Below are 12,151 nucleotides of genomic sequence, written 5' to 3' on the forward strand. Positions count from 1 at the left end.
TATTATAATTACTTATTTATTTACTTAATTAGTTTATTAGTTTCTTAAGTATTTTTAAGATTAAATTATTTATTTTGAATAATAGTAAAGATCTAATAAATGCAGAAATATAAATTATTTTTATTATTATATTTTTTGACTCATATAAATATGTTCAAACAATAATCGATATCTTACTTACTTAGCATGTTAAGAACTATATAATTTTGATTATGAATGTGTATTTATTTAGTAATTTATTTTTTAAAATATATTAATTTTATATTATTTTATATTTTCAAAGAGTTAAGTAACAATAAGTAAGTGCCTTCATTTTATTAAGTAGATAAACTAATTATTAAGAAACCAAATAAATTTATCAAAAAGAAATCAATAGATAAAGCTAGTAAGTTAGTATTTAAGTTTATAAGTTAGTCAGCATTACTCATATTTATTTTTGACCCACAATCTCTCAACAATTATGATTGATGTTTAGACCTTTAAGCTTAAAAAATGTTTCAGGATAATATTTTTCTAAAAACACTTCATTCATGACTGTATTTTCGATGTAAATACTTTCTTCAAAAAGCTCTTTGTATATTCTAACAAGCTCGTTTCCTCTTAATTTAATAACCTTTTCAATTTCTCTAATATCTATTGAAAATTATTAAATCACACATTGATATTTAAATACTTCTCTAAGATCTTCAGGTATCTTATCTGTTTTAATATATTGCATATGAGTATCTGATTCAATTATAATTTAATCAATTGTTATGATAGGAAATCTTATAGTTAATTAGTCTTATCCACTATTTATAAACTCAAACATATTTAATATATTATCAAGTCTTCTTGCTCCTGATGGATCCATGAAGCTATTGCATTTTCTTAAAAATAGCTCAATATTTTCTATTTAAACTCCTATCAAGTTCAATAAAGCAAAACTTGTTCCGTTACTGATGGGTTCTAACTATTTCCCTTTAAAATTATATTTAAATAAATTATATGTCATAAATTCATCAATAGAACATGATTTAATATATTTTTAACATTCTTCATAGTATATCTCATAATAATTATCTAGCTCTTCCTTAGAGTATTTTTCACTCATTAGCTTATATTAATAATCTAAGTTTTATATAAATTCTTCATACTTTTTAAGGTGAATTGATAATTACCTTTGCTGAGAATTGCAATAATTATCATAATATTAGCACAAATTATTGAATTTTTTCATAAGGTTATCAACCGTAGGAGTAATTATGAAGCTAAATAATTAGCTTTGGTTATCTTTTTGAAAGCCTTATATACTCAAGTACTAATCAAATTAGTTAATTAAATTTGAGTCATATTATGATTAATAGTCAGGATAATTGTCTTCAATAAACATAAATCCATAAATCAAAAATTTACTGTCTAACTTTATGTTGTATAAAAATAGATTATTTATAGGCTAAAAGAAAAGTTTTTTTTAGCGAATGTGTTGACCTTTTTTTATTGTTTATTTAACTCTCTTAATCCTAATCTATAGCTACTTTTAATAGCGATTTTTAATGATTTGTAGTTATCCTTCCTCTATTTTACTTTATTTATTTTCTGATACTAAAATATCTGATGTAGATTCTGCAATAATTTGATTTTGACTTTAATAGTCTTATTATTTATCAATTTAGCTACTGCTATTAGTTATTTTACAGTTATCTTACTCTAAAGAAAATTAATCATTACAATTCATCATCATCATATGGATAAATTAATTATTTTGATTTTGAGATAAATTGTTTTGTATTTTCATGCTTTAAGCGCTATGAAAATGTTAGCAATCATCCATTATTACCTCCATTTTACTTGCGTATTTTAAAAGTTTTTACTTTTTTTTTATTTCCTTCAAATTTTTTTTTTAACTAATTAATTCTCAACTTTTATCTAAAGCTATTTGTAAAAAAGCATTTGGTAATGACGAAAGGCACAATAATTTTGCTAAAAGAAAATATAAATTGTGATTTTCTTCTTTTGATTAGAAATTTATGACTAATAATGAATGAAAATAAAATTAATGAATCGAAATCATTATTACCAAATTATAATTATCTATTCTAACTTTAAATTCAAATTATTAAACATTTTTTGATAAAAGCCTATCTTATTTGTCTATTTTATGCAATTTAAAATTTAAGGTTTACATTTAGCTTAAAATATAATATTTGACATAAGTTTGTAAAATAATTTTTTTATATTTCTTTTATAGTGCTGTTTTATTTTAAATTGTTTTTGTTAAAATTGTTAATTTCAATTTTAATACAAATTGATAAATAATCTAAATGCATTTCGAAAATTTATTATTCAATTTAAACCAAATAACGTAATGCATATTTCTTCATTTTTTTTATTTAAATTAAACAAGTATTATCTTCTAGCGGGCTAGCCTATTTTTTTTCAAAAAATGTTATAATGGATGAATAAATTAAAATAACCAACAAAGTAATAATTTTATTATTTTGATATTTTTTTGAGTAATTTAAAAGAAAGCACCATAAAATAACAAATTAAAATTTTAAACAAAGAATAAAATTGATTTTATAATAACATAAATATAAGCAATGTATTAGTATTATTTTTATTTTTTTAAAATCATAAACTTAAATGTACCATCATTCCTCATTAATAAATCTAATAGAGATCTTTTTTAGAAATATTTTTAATTTTCTTTTTAAATAAGCTTAACAGTAAAAAAAGTAAATATAAAATATCGACTTTAGAAAAGTATCTATGGTGGATTTATAATTATTTTTAAAGTTATAATATGTGTAAAAATCCAAATTATTAATAAAACAAAAAATAATTTATATAAGCAAATAAATATCATTTGACATTTTTTTACATTATTTATTTATTTAATTGAATTTAATCTGAAACCTATTTTTGTTTTTCTTTTGAATGCTTATGTAAAAATAAAACTAAAATATAATTAGACTTTTCTTAAGTTTAAATTTTATTTATTAAAGTTATTAATTTTTTATTGACATTTATCATCATATGTTTGTTTGTATTCATAATGATTCTAAAATTAAATTTATAAATTTATTGTAAACATATTTTGATAAAAAATTAAAACTCTAAAAAATATATTAAATATCTGAAAGTTAATTATTAATAGTTAAATATGTTTGAGATAGTAAAATCAAAGCTTTATAATTATTAGTGAATAGTTGATTAACAAGACAAAAATATCTATGAAACTTCAATAAAATTTATAAATATTAATTTTTGCTAATAAAGTCTATTATATAGATGTAATTAATTATTTTAACATTAATCATTCTTTGAAATTTTGAATTGAGCGCTTAAATAAATAAGAATAGAGTAAAGCTCCATTTAAATCAAACCATTTAAATTAAGTTAAATATGGAGGGGTCCTCAGTTTTTGATTAAGTAAATGTGATTAAATTATTTCTTATATAAGAATAATAAATTAAAAAATTATTAATCTCAAAAATTTAAGCAAGAGATTATTTAGATTATCAGGAAATTTCTTCTTTAATAAACTAAAGGAGGTAACTATCTCAAAAATAATACTATTTAGATAAAATAAAGAGTCCGTATTTCAACCCGAGATTTCAAAGGCTGACACAGGAGCAGATAAAAACCGCAGCAAGCTAAGTTAAAGAAGCACATATTAGATAAAGTACCATCTTAAAATTAATTCGCCCTGACCACTATTACTACCACAAGTATGTTTTTTTATTTTTATTTTTCAAATTTAAAAATGAATATTTAATGATGATAAGAATTATTATAAATATTTTTATATCTATTCTCATCAAATGATATAAAAATAATTAAAACATTTAAATTATTTTTAAAATAAATTATTAATCCAAAAAAATTTTTAAATAGTGAGCCAGACTGATAAACAAAATTCAAAAAAGTCCAGCAAGTCTATGAAAAAATAAAGTTTATAGACTAACGAGGACTTTAAATAAAATAATGCTGCATAAATTGATGAAAAAATGAATAATTAACACTAAAAACTAAATCTTAAACAAGAAACATGTTAAGAAATAAACAAATTATGTGTAGATGATGAAAAAATTAACAATTAATGCCTTGTTTGCATTGAAGAAATCAAAGATGAATGTATCCTGAACCCGTGTCAGCACAAGTATTGCTACCCATGTATTTTCGATTGGATGAAATAGAAGTAGCGTTGCCCCCTATGTAATAATGAGGTTGTTGAGATTATCAAGACCAATTAGAATGCAGAAGCAGATAATTTGATAACTAAGGTATCAGATATAGCAGACTCAGTAGCTTTAGAAAACTTAAAATCAAATAGCTAATCTTAAAACGAACACATTGAAAGATTTGAATGTCTTGACCACAATTATCTCAAAAATGAAGTTGAAAAACTTTTAAATAAACTAGATTTTGTTCAAAAAAAAATGGAATAGCAAGCAAACAAATACGATGACTTTAATTGGTTTATTATTGACACAATTGATGATTAGATTTACGAGCTAGAAAATATTGTTGAAGATTTCATTGAGTTTAATCCTTAAGAAATTGCATAAAGGTGCTTCTTGTTAGAGGAACATCTTGATATTATAAGAAACAACAAGTGGGAGATTATTGAAGAGCACTACTCAGATTTATATGCCATATAGCTATAAAAGGAAGAAGAGGAGATCTAAAACTACAATCAAGGCAACAGTAAAAATAAAAATAACAACAATAAAAACAAAAACAGTTAAGCTAACAGTAAAAATGGTAATAGTAAAAACCATATCGCTGAATTTGAAGACGATTTCTATTATGATGATTCAGATGTTTCTAGCTTTCCAAGCAGTTTTAAGGATTACTCTATAAAAAATTTCAAGCCAAAAGCTCCTAAGAAAAAATTTAATAATACTATTCCATTAAATACAGCTTCTGCTATGACAAAAATTTGAGAAAAAAATGAGCACAAAATTAACACAAGCAAACAAACAAACTAGATAGATAGATAGGAAAACAAAAAGAAAAATTAATTGATTTATGACTAGTTAATAAATAATATTTACTTTATGATTGATTGATTAATTATTAGGATTATTTTTTTTTTAGGAAGATAAATTTTTGGTTGATAAGAAACTTAAGAACTCAAAAATAGATCAAAATTAATTTTTAGTTTTCATTTTTACTTTAAATTTACTTTACTTTATTTACATTAAATGAGAAATTTATGCTATAAAAGATATTTTAAATCATTAAAATTCAATTCAAATCCTAAGAAATTAATCTGTATGCTTGTTTGTTTGTTAATGTGTTTTTCTCGCTTTAGTTTAGTTTATTGTATTTATCTAATCTAAGTGGTTATCAAATAGATATCAAATAAATTATTTATTCTATCAGCAGCCAGTCAATCATCTATTTCAGTCAAACTTCGCTGTTTTTATCCTATTGTGAGGTCTATTCCTTATTTTTTTGTTCCTACTCTTCCTAGATTTTCTCACTTTATATATCTCCTTATGCTTTTAAAAATTCTTCATTTTCTCTTTTAATACTCTCCTTCTTGGATAAAAATTGCTTTCTTATCTTCTTGCAAATAGAACACTTTTTCAAAAGAAACACTTTATTACCTTATCCTAAAAAAATAAAAAATATGATCTTCTTCTTACAATAAGGATTAAAATAATTTATAAAAGCATTTTTTATTTTTCAAAATTTTCGAAATGTGTAGATATCAATGTATAAATATATGTGTATGCTTATGTATGTAATTGATCTAGTTATTAAATAGAAAAAGAGATCATATTAAAGACAAAAGTTTTAATTCAATTTTTGCCTAAGGAATTCTATTGAAAGAATTTATTATAAATGAGTAAAATAAAAATAAATCTAAACAGAAAATGAAATTACTTTCTATTTGGAATTTACTTTTTTCATAAAACTATAAGCATTTTCTACAGTAGTCCTTAGAAATTTCCTTATCACTTTTTCATAAAAAATAAATATAGGTCTTGGCATTTATAAGTTAAAATAGAAATTATTACACCCTAATTACTCTCTTTTATGCATTGAGAGCAAATTCTTTTAAGTAAAAATTAGAAAGATCAGCAGATTGTTCTTTAATGGCCAAGGATACTTAATAAAGATAATTCATTTTTGATAAAACTTCATTATCTTTCACTTTATGCAGTTCTGCAGGGTTGTATGTTTTTATTACAGTTGCGGTGTTTTAATTTATCATCCTCTACTTTACAAATATTACTTAAAAATCAATATTATAGCTTCTTAGATTATTTTTATCAAAAAATAACAAGAAAGAATCAAATCAAATAGTCACTTTTCTTATTGCTTTCTTTTAGATTAATTTAATATTAATTTATTTTAAAATTAGCAAAATATTTTACACTTAATATTTCATAAATAAAAGCAAAAAACTAAAAACAAACATTAAAATTTATTAGCTTATTAAAATCAATTATTTTTTTTGTAAAATCTGAAACATATTTAGAGTTTATTTTATAGCAGTAAAGTTATTAAATTTATTGCTAACAGAAAGATATATACAGTTTTTCTAATTATAAATAATTTTTTAATAATCTTTAATTATTTTTTAAACACTAAATATTATCATTAAATAAAATTTCATTTCGTTTGTTCAATCTTAACCAGACTCAGCCTATTCAATAGCTGCAATTAAAGAATTTACTGTTACAGGTTTTTCCATGTAGGCATCTGCTCCTGCTAATTTAGCATTTTCTCTATCTTTTAGAGAGCCAAAAGCAGTAATCATCACAATTTTTAGTGGGTTCATCTTTCCTTCCTTTACTAAATTTTTAATTATACGAGTTGCTTCTATTCCATCCATTATAGGCATATTAACATCCATTAGAATGAGATTTACATATTACTGGCTTCTAAACTTTTCTTTGACAATTTCAAGAGCTTACCTACCATTAAAAGCTTCAAAAACCTCAGTCTAAGTACTTATTTATTATTTAAGTAATAGCTTAAGAGCCAAAATATTGAATCCTGTATCGTCTACTATTAAAATTTTTTTATATTTGCTAAAGACAAGCTTACCAAGAGTATTATTTTAAATTAAAACACTTTAAGTTATTTTTCTACCTTTTTTTCTTTAAATATTTTATGTAATGTTTTGGTTTAAGGGATTATTTAGAGCCAATAACTAAGAGTTGAAATTATTTTATTGACTTTGTTAGAACTGATTATTTATAGACTTTGAGTTCTTTTTATTTTTTTTATCCAGATTGAATTAATCACGTTAATTTGCTTTAGTTAGTTATTTAGCAAAATAATTAGAAAATAAATTACATAAATAAATAAATAAATAAAAAAAATAAATAAAAAAAATAAATTTACATTATTTTGTTTGGAATAACTACTGGTAGTATTAGTCTTATGAGTCATCCTTTGTTACATTATTGTTAGAGTGAACAGGGGAGTCTTATGTGATTATAGAATTGTTTGATTAGTCCATAGGACTCTTATCTTTCAAATTATTTCCAATTGTTTAGATAAATTTAAATTTACTAAATAAAGGTGTTTATACTTTATTTTATAATTCAAGTCTATTATCTGAAGGAAATTAATGGTTAATATCCAATTCATCTAATTAATACTATCTTTAAACCAGCTACTAACTGCTGAGATCATTTTTGAGTTCTATTTAGCTTTGCTAAATCTTAATGTTATTAATGTTACTTTGATTTAAATTGTTGAATCCATAAATGCCTGCAGTTTAGCATTCGTTGCCTGAAGGCAATATTTCAGATACAATATTAGCTAGTAGTGATTATGATCTGTTTTTTTAATTTCTAATATTTATTTTTTTATCAAGCTTAAATAATTATTTGAATTGAGAGTCTATATTTTAAAATTATGAAGAGCTTTCTCTATCCATTTTATTTTACTTTAATTACAGATTTATATCACTAGTTATTCTTTAACCACTCTGCTAACGCATATTTGCTATTTTATTGCTGCCCTAATTTGATGCGTGTCCTTCTAAAATTTCTAAGCTTAGAGTTCCACTTGGTAAGTGTTGTTGAGACTTACAATTAGGAAACCCAAACATAATTTCTTTTTTCTTTTAAATTTCTAGCTGTTACTGTTTCTAAAAGGATTCGCCTAAAGCTCTAATTTTTTTTAAGCTTGAAAGAGATTCTTAGAGTTAGTATTTACTCATAGTCTATTATTCTTCTAAAAATCTGTGTACAAGGAATATAAAAGTACTACCTTATCCCTCTTTACTAATTAGCTCTATATTTCCATTTCCAACTTTTTGAACTAGCTTTTGGCAAATAGCTAAGCCGATTCCACATCCTTATTTAGAAAAAAATAATTTCATAATTAATAAATCTGCTAAAATTAAGTATGCATTTTAGTTAGTATTATTTATCTATTTTTTCTTTTTATTTTTTTAAATTAAAAAAGTGTAAAATTAAATATTATTTACCATGTTGATAATTTTTCTTTTGCTAATAAGTTCCGTAGGGCTGAAATATTTTTTTTTATAGCTAAGTACTAATACCTATTCCTGTATCAGCAATGGCAAATTTAAGATACTGATTATTTAATTAAGTTATTTCGAAAAAAACATAACCTTTAAAAGTAAACTTTAAGGCATTACCAATTAGGTTTAATACTATTTATTTAATACGATTGAAGTCATTGTAAATGAAAGTATTTTCTACACTGATTGATGTCTTAAACTCAATCCCCTTACTCTTCGCTTAGTATTCAATCAATTCTTTGATTTCAATCATTAATTCATTTAGATTAAACTTTTGTGGGTTTAATTTGAATTCTCCTTTTTTCATATTTTAAAAATCTTATATATCATTAATAATTGCTGTAAGCAGAACTCCATTTTTACGAGCAATTTAAATACATTTCTACATTTCATTAAAGCTAGTTAATGAAATAGCGCTTTCCAATATGCTAATAATCCCATTTAAAGGAGTTTTTAAATCATGTGTAACTGTGTTAATTAAATCATCTTTGTAGTGATTAATTTCTTTATAAAAGTCATTCTTTATTTTATCTGATATATTAGTCATTAGTATTAAAATACATAGCTCGTTCTCCCAAATACACTCAACAAGTCTCATTTCATAGTACTCGACATGACTACTTTTGGATTCTTTCCTTGATGTATCATTTAAAGTCATGCTATTAATATTCTGATTTTAATTATAGACACTAGTTATATAACTGTTGTTTTGATTATTATTGCTTATTGTGTAGCTATTACAATTAATATTTTTATTATTTATTGTATTGTTGTTTGATTCTTCATTTAGATGATCGTCTTCATTATCTTCACTTCTTTTTTGGTTTAATTATTAATTGCTTTATTGCTTTTTTTTCAAAATTGGCTCATTATGCTTAGCATTTTCTTCCTATTTGATTTTATCTTTCTAAATTTAAAGATGAACGTTAAGAATGCATTTAGCGAAATATTCTTCTTTTTCTAGTCTCAAATAGTTAGTATTTTAATTTTTTAGATTGTTTAGACTTTAAAAACTCTTAGCATTTCTGTAGTTCTCAATTTTCTTAATTATCAATTCTTTCAAAGGAGCATACTTTTATTATTTATTATCATTTTAATCGTTTTTATTCTATTTTGCCTAGCTATCTTTGTTGCATTCCACAATGCTATTAAAATGGCTTTTTATATTTAAAAATTTTAATTATTTTTCACTTGTTTATCTTGCTGATATATTAGAGGGCTACTCTCTTTTTATCTTTGGAAACCTAAGCTAAATTTCTGGAATTTATTATAATTATTATTATTCTTAAGACTATTATATTTGATTTTAAACTTTACTACTTTATATTTATTGTGAGAACCCTTGGTTTCTAGATTAAGCTAACTCAAACTTTTAAAATGTAATGAAATCTTAGCCAATTAAATTTTTTTCTGAAGATTACTAATTTTGTAATTACTTGGTTTTGGTAATTGATGACTTTAAAGATTATTTATAATGGTTGCTGTTACCTTGCTTTTGTTACGGTTAAGATTCTTCCAAAGGCTAGACAATCTTTTAAGATTAAAAGTCATTTAACTAATTTTAATTTACATCTTTTATAGTTTAAATAAAATTTGCTTTATTAAAAGAATCTATTTGTTAGGAGTTTTCTAAAATACTGTTTTGGTTTACATATATGTTATTCATAACCCAATTTATATCAACATTTCCTATCCGCTTAAACTCGTTTTTTGTATTTTTATTTTAAAAAACTACAGAAATTTCTCCCTTTTTTTCCTCATTTTCTTTCACAACAAGCACAGGGCAAGGTAAATTTTAATTAACAAGCTTTTACCATCCTTCTTACTCCATTTGAATATTGTAAAGAAAATAAAACTATAGCTTTTTGAGCTTAAAGTCTTAGTAGAAGTACCATATTGAAATAATGTAAGAAATAATCGCCAAATATATTAACTATTTTAATATTGTTTAAAAATAATATTTTAATCCAAAGTTTATTTACTGCTTGTAAATTAAATATATATTTATGAAAATTTACCCTTAGTAGAATTTCATAATTTAAGTTGATCATTAAACTTGCCCACATAATGCTTATACTGATTATTTTAAAGTACCAAATCTGAATCATATAGACTAGCGATGCGGATTAAAAAGAGAGAAGTACTCCAATTATAAAAAATAATTAAACTTTGTATTAATAAATTTGTTAACTTAATTTTAATTAACCATCATCAAGCTAATATTTCTGCTAATTGTCTTGCAAATCATATTATCCTAAAAAATAAAACATAATACCAATAAGACTATTCATCAATGTTAAAGTGATATCCTTAAACAATTCTAAATTACTATTGATTATAAAATATTTAATTTTTAAATAATTTTAATCAACCTTGCTATTTATTTATTTATAAATTAATTTCTTGATTTGCAAAAACAAAATAATTTGAATTCAATGATTCCATCATCTTCATCATATATAATATTTAATAAAATTAAGCTATTGCAAAAATTTTGGTTACTTTTTATAAAGCATATATAAGATAAGTATGAGGAAAGAAGGTACTATCCCAAATATTATAGAGTAGGTAGTATTTTTAAATGCTAGCATTTCAATGGCTAATATAATTACATAACCTAAGAATTTTATAAGTAGAAATTGCTAAATAACAATGTTATCAGTTGATGAAAAAACTAGCTGATATCTCCTTTCAACATTCTTGTCTTTAAATTTTAGTGAAAATTTTTCTAAAAAAGGGAATAATGTAGCTTTCTTCCAGTTAAGAATAATATCTTTGACAGCTTCACTAATCATTACTTTAAAAATTTGATACAGATGATTCTACCTACACTGTTATTTCTATTATTCTACTAAGCTATTTTTACTTTAAAAATAATTTCTTATTCAACGATTAATAGCCAAAAATTATAATTATTTGCCTTATATTAAATAAATTTACAAAATTTTGAATGAAATGGAATATAATAAAAATAATCAATCTCACTCACTCAATCAATAACTCACTCTAAAGTGTTAAAACTAACATTTATCAACTTATTATAAAAATAAATAAGTTCTTACCAAAATTCCTATTTAATATGAAGTATGTATGTATTTCATATAAAAAAATAATTAATAATATATTTTATTATTTTACATGGGTATTCTCATTATATTGAATTTTCAAAGGAAGATTTTAAAATATTTAATATAAATTATTTTGCACCTCGATAATATTTTTTAAATATTTTAAATTAATAAAAATAAGAATTTACTTTATCTACTTTTTATTTACCTTTATTATCTATAAAAGATAATTAAATTTGAATAAACCATATAATTTTGTTAAACAAACTAATATTAATATTTAAATAAAAAAACCATTTTAATTTACTATTTTAAGCTTTTTAACAACAATTATATAAATAAATTATTTTATTATGAAAATAATTTGGATTTAATTTATTGCTCAATATATAAACAGATATACATACATACAACAAATCGCATATAACGCACTTAAATTAAATCATAAAATATATAGTATCATAGAACTTATATATAGGATGGGAAAACAATTTTATAGGTAATCCTTATTTTATTATGTAATTTTTTATTATTTTTTTTGTTATAATTTCAAAATTGAATGAATAATGTTAAATTGCTA

The 12,151-nt window shown here is 22.2% G+C and overlaps 5 protein-coding genes across 5 annotated transcripts; 2 read left to right on the plus strand and 3 right to left on the minus strand. All coding sequences in view use genetic code 6, as the record gives it.

Moving 5' to 3' along the window:
• Positions 1–451: 451 nt before the first annotated feature.
• On the minus strand, positions 452–1,093 carry TTHERM_00420550 (hypothetical protein; the record flags this gene model as incomplete). The annotated part of the gene is made up of 2 exons (XM_001033310.2): positions 452–960; positions 1,033–1,093. The coding sequence occupies 2 exons, from the start codon at positions 1,091–1,093 to the stop codon at positions 452–454; spliced, it is 570 nt and encodes a 189-aa protein (XP_001033310.2).
• A 503-nt stretch (positions 1,094–1,596) lies between these two features.
• On the plus strand, positions 1,597–2,013 carry TTHERM_000420559 (transmembrane protein, putative; the record flags this gene model as incomplete). Its single annotated transcript, XM_012799366.1, has 1 exon — positions 1,597–2,013. The coding sequence occupies one exon, from the start codon at positions 1,597–1,599 to the stop codon at positions 2,011–2,013; it is 417 nt and encodes a 138-aa protein (XP_012654820.1).
• A 1,427-nt stretch (positions 2,014–3,440) lies between these two features.
• TTHERM_00420560 (C3HC4 type (RING finger) zinc finger protein) lies at positions 3,441–5,818 on the plus strand. The gene is made up of 2 exons (XM_001033311.2): positions 3,441–3,713; positions 3,880–5,818. Coding segments are annotated over exons 1-2 (1,053 nt in total). The 5' UTR covers positions 3,441–3,712; the 3' UTR covers positions 4,932–5,818.
• On the minus strand, positions 5,398–6,211 carry TTHERM_00420570 (RNase P Rpr2/Rpp21 subunit domain protein; the record flags this gene model as incomplete). Its single annotated transcript, XM_001033312.3, has 3 exons — positions 5,398–5,606; positions 5,881–5,954; positions 6,015–6,211. 3 exons carry the CDS (start codon positions 6,209–6,211, stop codon positions 5,398–5,400), a joined length of 480 nt encoding a protein of 159 aa, XP_001033312.2.
• Positions 6,212–6,467: 256 nt separating this feature from the next.
• On the minus strand, positions 6,468–11,178 carry TTHERM_00420580 (ATPase, histidine kinase-, DNA gyrase B). Its single transcript, XM_001033313.2, has 5 exons — positions 11,006–11,178; positions 10,522–10,831; positions 8,447–10,436; positions 7,351–8,313; positions 6,468–7,260 (listed from the first exon to the last, which is right to left on the minus strand). The coding sequence occupies exons 1-5, from the start codon at positions 11,092–11,094 to the stop codon at positions 6,626–6,628; spliced, it is 3,987 nt and encodes a 1,328-aa protein (XP_001033313.2). The 5' UTR covers positions 11,095–11,178; the 3' UTR covers positions 6,468–6,625.
• Positions 11,179–12,151: the final 973 nt, after the last annotated feature.

This window comes from Tetrahymena thermophila (genome assembly GCF_000189635.1).
Source record: "Tetrahymena thermophila SB210 genomic scaffold scf_8254475, whole genome shotgun sequence".
Classification (NCBI taxonomy): Eukaryota; Ciliophora; class Oligohymenophorea; order Hymenostomatida; family Tetrahymenidae; genus Tetrahymena; species Tetrahymena thermophila.